At 30.7% G+C, this 13,561-nt stretch overlaps 1 protein-coding gene across 7 annotated transcripts in view; it reads right to left on the bottom strand.

Annotated features, from left to right (window-relative positions):
* The window catches only part of LOC126899797 (glycerophosphocholine phosphodiesterase GPCPD1-like), a 32,501-nt gene that overhangs the window by 6,990 nt on the left and 11,950 nt on the right, over positions 1-13,561 (bottom strand). For all 7 annotated transcript variants that reach the window (XM_050675005.1, XM_050675004.1, XM_050675006.1 and 4 more), the window contains 4 exons: positions 11,635-11,765; positions 11,439-11,574; positions 9,734-9,894; positions 9,535-9,676 (listed from right to left, as the gene is read on the bottom strand). In XM_050675005.1, the coding sequence (XP_050530962.1) occupies positions 9,535-9,676; positions 9,734-9,894; positions 11,439-11,574; positions 11,635-11,765 (570 nt within the window). The remainder of the gene's footprint in view (positions 1-9,534; positions 9,677-9,733; positions 9,895-11,438; positions 11,575-11,634; positions 11,766-13,561) is intronic.

Here is a 13,561-nt window from a genome sequence, read left to right as displayed (position 1 = left end):
ATTAAGGATCAAATGTCAATATTAATTAAAGTAATGTTTTTCTAATATGTGGAAATATTATTTTTAGTTATTTTTATCTCTAATACACAATATTAGTGATTTGACAGAGATACTGAAGTTTTATTATTTACGCTCTGTATTAGCTAGGGAGGCGTGTTAACCATCCATTGCTTAATAACAACCTTAACTAACTACCACGCAGCGTGGAATATTTTGGTTAAATGGTTCAGTAACAAAAGAATAATGGTTTCTAAGCATGTAAAAGCTTTATTTGAGCTGGAGTCTTTGACCAGCGAATCAGCGGTTAGATTAAAAAGTTTAGCGGATGAAGTGTTAGGACACATGCTAGCTATTGTCACACTTTAACCAGTGGCAGCTCGCCGGGTGAGGCAAGTGAGGCACAATCTCACCTGCAATTTACCTTATAATAATTTATTTATTTCGAGCCTCTATCAATATCAAATATCTTTCAAAATATTATAATTTATTTTTATAATTAACGCAATTTGTAATCTTGAACCATAAAAGATAATAGGACGAAAATAGGTAACATAATGTTGCGCCTGACTGGCGCTGCACAAACACAGCGAGATATAACACGGTAGTTAGTGCCGAAATCATAGATCTGCGCTCGCCGTTCGTTAATGATCAAAAAATGACAACACGTTACACGACTGATTACGAAGCAAACCGATGAGGTCCGAGAGGCAAATATTTTTTTTGATTCAGTTGCTATACTGGATTAATTAGATTGATTGGTCGGGGGAAAATTGTGAATACTTGGTAAAATGAGGCTGATGTAAATCTTCCTCAGCGATGAACACCATCGTGTGCATGGTTTCAAATGCGAAACGACATTTTACATATAAATTAAATGGAATCGACAATATGTCGTTATTATTCCTAATCTATGCTTACCCTACAAAAACATCAAACGAATTACGTTTATCACATCAGTTATCAGTCAATGTATAAAAGTATTATACGATTATAATTTTTCATCTTATAATTTATAAAAATTTTAAAGAATTAACATGTTACCGATTAATACAGCTATTATCTACGTGTACCTATAATCTTATTTATAAACGGCCATAACTACTCCAGACGGGAGTAGGATAAAGATAACACCGTATTATTTTCCACAGCTGTTGTATTAACACGCGGTGATCGCAATGAACCGATTACATGTAGAGAATTGTTTAACACGGGATCAGAAAGTAACTTCATAACTGAAAAAATAGTGCAACTATTAAAATTAAAAAGGTACAATGTAAATCATAAGATAAATGGAATCGGAGACACTGANACATAACTACTCCAGACGGGAGTAGATAAAGATAACACCGTATTATTTTCCACAGCTGTTGTATTAACACGCGGTGATCGCAATGAACCGATTACATGTAGAGAATTGTTTAACACGGGATCAGAAAGTAACTTCATAACTGAAAAAATAGTGCAACTATTAAAATTAAAAAGGTACAATGTAAATCATAAGATAAATGGAATCGGAGACACTGAATAGCACAATAGGCATAGTACCACGGCCACAGTCAGTTCACGTTGCGAATCATTTCAATAGACCACTTCTTGTTTAATTGTAAAAAATATATCGAAAAATATTCCATCATCATTTATTAAATATAAAAATAGTGGTTAAATTAAATGGTATTAAAATAAAAATAAATATGTTAATAGGCGCTCAGCACTTTTACGACATATTATGCGCTGAAAAAATAAAACCAAACAGTTCTGGACCTATATTCAAAAAAACGCAGTTCGATTGGATAATATCCGGACCAGTGTTACAGCAATCTCGTTCACTTGTAGTAAATTGTGCGAATTGTGAAGTAAATCATCTAGAGTGTAGACGATTTACTTACGCGATTTTGGCGAGTAGAAGAATTCAATAATAAAATTACACACAAGTTAGAATAAAAGCAATGCAAAGTATTATTTGATCGCACTGTACGTCGCGGCGACGACGGTCGTTTTATGGTGAATTTACCGTTTAAAGATAGTGTATTGAAATTAGGCCCGTTTTATGATAAGCATTGCGGCGTTTTCTATTTTACGATTCTATTTTACAACCCGATTATGATGTGCAATTTTTAAAAGAATACGAATTATTGGGTCATATAGAACTAGTCACAAATGTTAATTCTATTTCATCTAATAAAAGTTATTACATTCCACATCGCGCTGTACGAAATCCCAATAGTTCTACTTCTAAATTACGTGTTGTCTTTGACGCATTGTGTAAAACTCAGTCTGGTCTCTCGCTTAATGAGGTGTTACTGAAAGGACCTATTGTACAGGATGATTTATTATACATACTGGCTAGATTTCGTAAGAACAAATTTGTCTTAACAGGAAATATAGCAAAAATGTAGAAACAAGTATGGGTAACGCAGGAACATCAAGATTTTCAACGTATTTTATGGCGTCCTTAGCCTGATCAGCCAATTCGGACTTATCGTTAAAAAAGGTAACGTACGGCACAGTGAGGCTATGTTAAATAATTTTTATGTTGATGATTTTTTAGGCGGAAGTGATACGTCTGAAAATGGCGCTCGCTTAAAGGAAGCAGTTTGTACGTTGTTAAACAAAGCCGGTTTTGAATTACGTAAGTGGTCGTCGAATGAGTCTAATTTAATCAGCGGACTACAGGCAAACAATAATAATTGTCATATTATTGCTAATAACGACGGACCGATAACAAAGGTATTAGGGCTTGTATGGAATGCGTATTCTGATATTTTACAATATATTGTTAAAAATATTTCTAAATCTGGGACAATAACGAAACGTTCAATTTTATCGCATATCGCCTCAATTTATGACCCGCTTGGTCTACTTGGTCCGAAAATAATACAGGGCAAACATATACTACGGCAACAGCAATTAAATTGACATGAACCCGTTCCAGTAAATATAAAAAATGATTGGAAAGCGTATGTGCAAAAACTTGGTTATATTAATAAAATTATTATTCCGCGTAAAATCATTGGCGAGCAAAAAATTGTCGAGTATCAGGTACATGGTTTTCAGACGGTTCCATTTGTGTGTATGAAGCGGCGTTATATTTGCGCACCACTGATGAACACGGTCAACATATTGTCCGTTTTATTTGCGCGAAGACAAAGGTAGCTCCTATGGAAACAGTGTCTTTACCACGCCAGGAATTATGCGCGGCACTTTTACTTGCGCGATTGGCGCAAAAGGTAGTTAAACATTTACAAATAGCTAGTTGTAAACGATTTTTGTATACTGATTCAAATATTGTTCTCGCCTGGATTTCATCATCTACCGCTAAATGGAAAACTTTTGTCGCTCATAGTGTGGGCAAAATACAGGAAATAACTTCAAGAGCCGAGTGGGCGCTCGTGACATTGCAAGATAATCCTGCGGTGTAATATCTTGTGGTTGTTATCCCGAAGAATTGTCTAAATCGTCCTTATGATAGTCTGGGCTAAAGTGGTTGCAAAAGAATTGTAAGAAATGGCAAACCATGGCCGGGGAACTAAGTAATTTAAATTTACCTGAAGACAAGTGTACTGAAATTATAATTCTATTAACTTAGTCGCGAATATAACACAAGAAAATTTTCCATTATTAAATAGATGTTCAAATTATCAGAAAATATTGCGTATTATTGCCTATTGTTTCGTTTTGTACGTAATTCTCGTTCGAAAATTAATAAAAAATTTTACCGTTAGGCGCAAGCGAATTAGAACAAGCAAATGTAGGTATAATAAAATATAAACAAAATTATTATTTTTCGTCTGAAATTAAAGAGCTGAACAGTAAAGCTCCACTGGTGAATTCGAAAAGCAGCGTATTTCGTTTAAGGCCATATTTAGATGAAAAATGTATACTGTGAGTGGGTGGTCGTTTAAAGAACGCAGAGCCCAGTGGAATTTAAAGGAAGTTTTTGATATGTTTCATGATAAGATTCACCAAGACGCTATTCAAGAAGAGGCTACAAAGAAGGTATTTAATGGAGGTTTATACCTGCCCGATCTCCTCATTTTGGAGGTTTGTGGGAAAGCGCCGTTAAATCGATGAAATATTTTTTATATAAAGTATTAAAAGATTCTTATTTAACAATAAAGAAATTTTCTACTATACTAACGCGTGCCGAGGCTTGTTTAAACTCCCGTCCGTTAACACCCTTAACTACCGATTCTTTAAACCTAGAGTGTTTGACTCCTGCTCCCTTCCTTATCGGTGACTCATTAATGGCTGTTCCAGAAAAATGTTACGAGGCAATTCCTCTCAATCACCTCGATAGGTGGCAGCGGGTGCAAAAACTGTCTCGGGACTTGTGGAAACGTTGGAGTCGTGAATACTTGACGCATTTACAAGAGAAGGTAAAATGGGCTAGTGAAAGGGGTCCTAATTAATGGTTGGCACTGTAGTTCTCTTGCGAGAGGAAAATTTACCTCCACTTAAATGACGCTTGGGAAGAGTGATCCAGGTGCGTATGGGGCCTGATAAATTATTTCGATCAGCCACCGTGCAGCACGGTGATGGCGAATACGAACGGGCAGTTAGGCAGTTATGTCCTCTACCCTTTGAAGGAAATTATTCACCCCAGTCCAAAATCTTACAGTAAAAATGTTTAGAATTATATGTAATAGAAATTATTATTATTTACTTATTTAAATTTTTTTTGGGGGTTTTGATTCTATTTATCTATTATTTTTTATTTTAATATAAATATATATATATATGATATGTTGAATTTTTTTTTAATATTTTAAAGTGCCCGGCGTTCGATCCATTTTCTTTTGTATGTTATTATTGTTTGAGATAAGAGCGTTTACCTGGTGCGTACCGATTTCTGTTATTGTATTAATAGTAGTCGAACGATGAACTCGTCATCGTAAAGGACGGCACGACGCGCACGCCAACATGTGTATATGAAAATAAAGTATTATAAATTAAGTTAAAAGTCTTAAGTTTTATCTCGTTCTTATTATGTAAATAATCAAAATTAAACGTATTGTACAATTCACTTTGAGACCGAAACAATATTTAACAATAAAACAACAAACAGATATACATACAGTAATGTAATATGGTCCAACTCGCTCAATACACAGATTTGACTGACTTCACTGGACACATTTCAACGTCTATATAAGGTCCAATAATAACGGAATAAACTAAAGTTCAAGCTTCTCAATGTTAAAAGCCAGAAAACAGTGATATGGCAAATTAGAACGGGTGCGACGATTACGTAACGGCAACAAAAAACCGTATTATAATGCAAAAAACACTAGCATATATCGACTATAGCTAATCAGACGACAGACTGTTGAAAACGAAAAAAAAAACAATTTCACCCAGATTTGTCAAAGGCAGCGGCATACAACTTTCATAGATCATTATTGCACTACCACCACAATTTCTGCGTTCAACCGGCACACGCTATCAATTTCGACTGATGCGGAGATAACGCCTGTTGTTTTGAACAGGCTGCAATTTATTATTGAGAAAATTTTAAAGAAATTCGTCACGTTGTAAGCTTTCTAAATGAAAACGACGCAGACAGTATCAAATTATTTAACTTAATATATAGTGAAACCAGGTTTGGCTTATATAAAAAGTAATTTTGAAATTCTTACCAAAGCCATTATAAAACTATAAAAAATTTTTTTCCAATTTTTAATAACAATGTCTTCAACTAGATACGATTTGTGATCTTTTGGCGTATCGTTGAAAGAAATCAATCCGGTGAGAGCTGATAAAAAGTGGCGACAGTCATAGAATACAATACACACCCACACATCGAAAATTAATACGCAATTAATTTCAACTTCGCATCGAAGCTAAAAAACGTTATGTGATCCCATGTGTTAGTTTACTTATTTATTTGTAAATTTAAGTACTATTTAATTATTAAATACAAGACAAAATAAAAGTGCTGAAGTATAAACCATAAATATTAGTTTCATTCCTTATTTCCTGATGAGTATTATACAAGTAGATCGTAGTTAAGTTTATAACTTTAATATGAAAATATTCCATTAATAAGGTGTATAGTTAAGGTTATTTACCTATATTTGCAAAAATAGTATATAAGCGCCAATAAAAGGATGTAAACTTTTTAAATATTACTAATATTATATTAATATAAAACGACTCAGTCAACATGTTCTAGAATATTATCATATTATGTTTGGTTGGGTATACCTAAAGTGACCAAACGTCCCGTTTTGAACGCGACTATTCCTTTATTCGATCGCCGGTCCTGTTGTCCCCGAACATTCATCGGAGACGCTAAAAAGTCCCGTTTTCTAAAACCGCTCGAAATTTTAAATAGGAGGCCATTGTCGGTCACCTGGTGGGTAATTCCCGCTGCGCACGCTATCGGTTACCTAGGTAACGAGCGTAGTAAATATGCCAAAACGCAAGTGTTCATTCAATGTGAATCTACAAGCAAAGTATCCATTCGTTAAGCAAAATAAAATTTCTTCGGATGTCAAATGCGAAAAGTGCCGTACTGAGTTTAGTGTTTCCCATAGTGGTGCTAGTGACATTGCACAACATTTGAAGTCCGAGAAACATAAAAATGCTGATCGTGCCGCTGCTTCCAGCTCTTCAATGTTGAACTTTTTCAAAAGTTCAAACGCACAATCTTCAAAGGATTTGGATATTGCCGCGGCTGAAGGTGTCTGGGCTTATCACACTGTGCAAGAAAACCAGTTTTCGATCAAATGATTGCGCGTCGAAATTAATTCAAGCCTGCTTTGATAAGAAATTTGCATGCGCGCGTACAAAAACAGAAGCTATTGTGGTAAATGTTTTGGCGCGTACAGCGATCCAACAATTAAAAGATGATTTCAGTAAGTCCAACTTTGTCACAATTTTAAACGACGCCTCAAACCACGGCAACAAAAAAATATACCCCTTCGTAGTGCGTTTTTTAAATCTTACGAAGGTATACAAGTAAAAATTTTAGACCTCCAAGACCAACCAGGTGAATTGTCTGATATCATTGTCAATTATTTAGAGCAAGTATTGACAGAGAATCACTTGTTGCTTTTTGTAGCAATAATGCCAATGTCAATTTTGGGGGAGCAACTAGGCAAGGAATTAATAATGTCTTAGCGAAATTACAATTATCATTGAAAAAACCATTGATTGGTATATTGTATAGCCCTATATGGTATAGCCCATATTATTCACAATACAATAAAATCTGCTGCAGACGGTCTACCTTTAGATTACGAAAGCATAATTATGAAGATATATTCATTTTTTTTATATTTATACGGTTCGAGTTGAAGCTCTGAAGGAATTTTGCGCTGAAGCTGAAATAGAATATCAGCAAATGCGTGGCTACAGCAAAACTCGCTGACTCTCGCTCATACCCGCTTTGGAGAGAGCTTTGTACTAGCCTTTAAAGAACTATTTTTTGAGCATTGAGAAATGTCCCAAATCAAGCAAGGACTTTTTTGGAGATCCTACCTCAGATTATGGCTCTACTTTTTACAAGCTCAGTCATCAAGTTTTCACCTAGCTGTTCTGAAGGTTGAAGGTCAAAATATATTGGCAATTGACGTTGCTGAAGAATCACTCAACTCAAAGAGAATTTGATTCAGAAACAAAGAAATCAGTTTTTTCCATTTACTGTGCGTAATTTGATCGCAAAACTGAAAGATAATGGCTATAATATTGACGAAGATTTCGTGAAAAAAAGAGCAACCGAATTTTATGAACGAAGCAGTGAGTATTTGGAACAATGGACTCACTTTCTCATTAAGGAAATGGATTTATTTTATTGGGCAGATTTAAAAAAAGTACCNACAAGCAGTGAGTATTTGGAACAATGGACTCACTTTCTCATTAAGGAAATGGATTTATTTTATTGGGCAGATTTAAAAAAAGTACCCACATGGGAAGGTGTACAAAAAGCATCAGATTTATTAATTGAAAAGGGAAAAATTGAAAGCATTAAAGATATAGAAATATTTAATGAATTTACACTAATTCTGAACTACGTCACTTTAGAAAAAATTATTGAATGAAATAATTTAAAAGTTTAGACAGAAACTCGTTGGGTGGAAGTATTCAATCACTTCCGCGCCAACAATCTACAACACGAGCATTTTTGTATTTTGATTGAATATATTTTATGTCTTCATGGTACAAATGTTCCAGTAGAGAGAATATTTTCTTTAATGAACAAATTGTAGACGTCTGAAAAAATTCACTTGCAAGTTTCAGTTCTGAAGGCGATGTTGATAACAAAAATTAATATAAACAAAACGTGTCAAGAATTTCACTCTTATTTAAAATCATCACCATCTTTATTGAAACAAATTTGTTCCTCTGAGAAATTTAAATGTAACTAAAAAAAATATGTTTGTTCAATATAGTTTAATAATAATTACTGTCACTGAATAGTTCTTTCAATAAAACTGATGTAAAAGTAATTTCAACTAATGTAAACACGAAATAAAACAGATAAGAAAGTTTTGTTCCTTTTTATTGTTAACATTCCGACTGGTATACCTATATATTAATTAATTTTCAAAATTTATAATATAAGCAGTATGTCCCGTTTTAAGTTTGAAAAAAAATGGTCAGTTTAGGTATACCCATAGTGGACCTGATGTTAGGGAGCCAGAAGGCGTGGAAACTCGACCAGTCGTTCGCCGAATCCGTCTTAAAAAAGAAGGATGCAAAATGCTCGAGACAAAGACAGCCATGCCGCCTGGTACAGGAGGACCTGAGGCGCTGGTTTAGGTTGGCGTCTTAAGATTTTGTTCATATTTATGTGTTGAAATTCTCTTTTGTCAATCTACGCGAAGTCCTGCACCATATGGTGCAATCCCACTCTGGGTTTCACAATTAATCATTTTGTATATAAGTTAAAGATATAACCATCAATATTCAAATAAACCTGCTTAATATTTTTAAAAAATTCTGAATAACAGCATTTTTTTTAGTAGTATTACCTTAAAATAGCTATACTTTTTTGTGAAATATTTTCGTAATAATAGAAAAGTTTTATTTTTCTTTCAGCATATTTTTTTTGAAAATAGGACTATATTAATTACATTGAAAATAGTTACAAGTAACGAATAGAAGAAGCAAATATTGTTTAAAATTAGCAGAACCCCAGGTTTATGAGTGCTTGTTCTAAACATATTGTCATTTATAATGTAACAATGCGTATCTCAAAAATTAAAAAAATGAAATTTTTATCAGTGTTTTTGGACATTTTTTATTGTATATATATATATATATATATATATATATATATATATATATTTTTAAGACTCGTAAATTCATTGTATGTCATTAAAATAAAATCATTTTTTGTATTAAAACATGTCATTCAAATTTTTTTTTATTTTGCTGAAAACCTGCAGAAACTGAGACATGTACTGTTGCAGTATCAACAACAATATAAAACCTATCAACTATAAAAAACAAAATATACTGTTCCTTGAATCTTGGTGTAACCGAGTTTTACTGTATTGGTTTTAATAGTTCTACAAGTTTGAAATTTACTTTATTTTGACTGTCACCACTATTCATGTCTTCAGTTAATAATTCTTGGTTCATAAGCACAATATTTTGATCACAACAATCTTCAGTAATAAATATAGTGGGATTTTCTAAGGATTTTTGCTTTTCTTCACTCTTGTCTAATCTAAAAAAATTGTACATATCATAAGAAAAAAATCTTAACCTAAAAATTAAAACATACTTATCATAAATTATAGCATTTACACCAAGTTTTTTTAACTTGTTTACAACATCTTTACAATTATTGTCCTCACCCCAACAAAATAATGATAACCCAGTTTCTTTAACCATATTAATTTGAGAAAGATCTCGTAACAAATCTTCAGAATGTACATTGACTCCCTATAATGTATCAAAATAGATATAATCATGTTAAATTGATTTATAAATCATTATTTATAAGCTAAAATGCAGCCTATTAAACAAAAGAATTGAATATTAATTAACACTAAAAATTATTTTTTATAGTAAATGAGATTTAAAAACATATTATTAGAAATTAGCTTAAATATTAATAATAAAACTGAAATATGTTGTATTAATTTTTATAAAAATAACATTAAATGTTCTTCCTTAAAATTATCTCTTAAACCAAAGGATTTGCAATAACCTATATAAATAATCGAACACTAATACCTATGGAATGAGGCATGATGCTTTACTCACTGAACTAGGTAAATTGCCATGATCATTGATCATGAAATCATGTTATCAATATCAAAACATCAGTACAGTCAGGGTACAGTACAGTGGGAATAGATATAGAAGAGACTACTATAGATTGATTTCCCATAGTAATAAAATCACTATCATAAAACAATTTGATGTGATTAAGCTTAAAGAAAATTTAACCTTAGTATTTTAACCTTTATTAATTAATTATAAATAATTTTTATCCATTGTTTACAAAATAACAAAAGTAGCTTCACTACAAAGACTGTAAACACTGGAATGGGTTGTTGAAATGTCATGAAATTTTGACATTTCTTTTAAAGGTTGGTACTAACTAAAAATTGTAAGGATAAGTTATTAAAGTCGTCATCTATGCGTCAGTCCCGAGACTTTTCGAACAACCTGTTATCTTATATAATGCACTTACATTCTATGCCCCACTAAAGATTGCTAAAAAATATCTAATTCAGTTTTTCTATATTTTAACATAAAAGAATAAAAGATATGAGTACATAATATGTAGCAATTAAATAACGGGCATTTTTTATTTGTATGGAAATGAATAATACATAAAAAGATCCTCTTCAATATGTCAGAGTATAGAAACCCTAATGGTTTTACACTATATCAACTATCTACTATGTTTAAAAAAAATTTGAGTAATATTATGTGCTGTAAATATATTTAAAGTAGATCAAAATAATAATGATTAAAAAAAAAAAGGAAAATTATAACAAATTTCTCAAGGAGTGCGTTATAAAATCAAAGTTGAATAAGGAAATGTATCTTAAGAATATCCAAATGTTAACTCATGAATCTTTGTTATAACCATCAGTCTATTTATTAAGTTATTTTTAACTGATAGTTTTTGGCTCAAAAATAAAAACAATGCTCTTAAAACCCTCCCCTATAACCTAAAATTGACTCAAGTGGATATCTGAATATTTTCTTTAATAGAAAAACTTATGAAAAGTATTTGTTACGGTGTCTTAGGACATTCAAAAGATATCAAATGTTTTGAAAATTTATGTCTCTAAACATCTAAAAATACTACTAAAAAAAAGAAGCACTGGAATAATTTTATATGGTTCGGGATGTGTACTGTGTGAAGGTATGGGTATGGTATTTAAAAATAGGTTATAACAGCTATCAATCAATCATTTTTTTTTACTACCAAAAATCAAAGTCATAAATTAAAATATGAATTAACTCACCATCAAATCATGACAAGCAGCATGGTAAACTGCTGTTTGTACGGTATGGCAACGAATATCTTCATATGAAGGCCATCTTTTAGTTACACCTTGAGTTAAAAAAAGAACAGGATACTTATTTTGCTTCATTTTAAGCCTTGAATAAAATAAATTAATATTTCATTACACATTTTTAAAAAAAATTTTTTATAGTTACATTGTACAAACATCTGGGTGAAAACAAGAAAATACAATATTACGTATTCCAGCAAAATCAAAAGTAGTTTTCAAGATCTTATCAACAAATAAATTCATATCAAAAGGATTATCAAGTTCATATGTTCCATCCTGAATAATAAAATTATTATTAATTCAATAATTAATTTGTTTCTACAAAAATTAAAAAAAAAATCATTAAAAAGTTCTAAAAGCCAGTAACTCTGTTTATTTAACTTAAAAAATATATAATTAGCTAACAGCAATTCTTAGACTATCTTATTTTTACTGATACTTCAAAGTTATATAATGAAGTCAAAAATAAATAAAAAATTTTTGGGTTAGACCTTCAAGAAATTTTTAAATAATTAAGTAGAAACAAATTACCTCCAAATCTAATAAATTATTTTATATTTGTTAGTGCAGAACAGAAAAAACCCAGCACAGTGGGGACATGACATAGTTGGGTCCAGTATAGATTTTATCATAAAAAACGCTTTGATGCAAATCTGTAGATAATGTTTTAAACAATTAATGGATCATTCTAAAAGCTACATGATCTCCAATTTCCTTATTTATATCCAAATTAGTAATTCTTAGATTCAAAAATTTTTATAATTAATTGTTTTCAAATTATTATTGATTTTGATTTTTAATATGTTAAAAGTAATCATTTTTAACCTACTTATTTTTGTCCTTTGAAATGAAAGATTGTAATAAAAAAAAAATTTATTTATTACCATAACTTTTAGCTCAATTAAAAGTTTGAAATCGACATCATTAAATAGAAAAAAATGGTATTGTTAAGATTAATATGCAGTCAGGAAATTTTATAATTACTATTTACAGTAAATTTATCAGAAAAGCTCAATTTTTGGCATTTGTATCGTAATAGATCACTTAAATAGAAATCATAAAATCATTTTTAATTAACTTTAGGTATTTAAAAAGATTCTACAATTGAAGTATACAGAAATGAATAAATTTGAATGATTTATTTTAACTAAAAAAATCAAACAAAAAGTTTTTAAAAAAATCTACTCAATTGTGGGCGTATTATAAAATTTGATTATAATTGTAAAAATTCATTGTTAAATTCGTGTGAAACTAAAAATATTTTTTTTTTAGATTTATGATTTAATATTAATAAATTACAAAATAAAATTATTTACTATTGTAATTAAATACTTTTATTACATCAAACCTAATTCGACAATAAATACTTTAAAAATATTAGAAATTAATGATTTTTATTTGGATAAATGGATGAATAAAGCTGGTTATGCTTTATTTTTTATTTGATTATTTTTCAATTTTTGAGGATAATATCTTCAACTAAATAAGAATTGTAATCATTTGACGTTTAGTTGAAAAAAGTAGGTTAAGTGAGGGCTGGAAAAATAAATTGCAGCCACAAAAAAAAACACATAGTAAAATAATATTAACATGAATAAGAAATTTCTTCTCGCGGGAGAGACTACAATGATGGTATCCTTGATATTTATTGAAGTTATTGAATCTAAATGAGATGAAAATCAAATTATTTGAACATTTTTTTTTTAACTCAAAAAGAAATATGAAAATAAATTGCCATATGCGACTTCGAACCTCGTAGCCTAAGCATGAAAGACAAGTTTTAATGATTCATCAATTGTTCGTTGCTTTCGGTCGTTTGATAAAATTAGCAATTTAAGCTAATTCAAATTTTAAAGTTACTTTTTCAACTTTAAAAAAGCAAAAAAAATTAAATAAGTTTAACTTCATATGTCTTATGAACTTTATTCTAATTTAATTAAATTATATAATTATCATAAAAGTGTAAGATAGCATTTTCACCAAAAATAAAATCTATATTTCGTTTTTTTTTTCCATAATAAAGTATGTAATATAAGGTTTAATTTAAGATTAAATATAAGTGTCAATATTTC

The sequence above is a fragment of the Daktulosphaira vitifoliae genome, unplaced genomic scaffold (assembly GCF_025091365.1).
Source record: "Daktulosphaira vitifoliae isolate Bord-2020 unplaced genomic scaffold, ASM2509136v1 Scaffold_2, whole genome shotgun sequence".
NCBI lineage: Eukaryota > Metazoa > Arthropoda > Insecta > Hemiptera > Phylloxeridae > Daktulosphaira > Daktulosphaira vitifoliae.
This window is presented reverse-complemented; position numbering and strand designations above follow the sequence as displayed.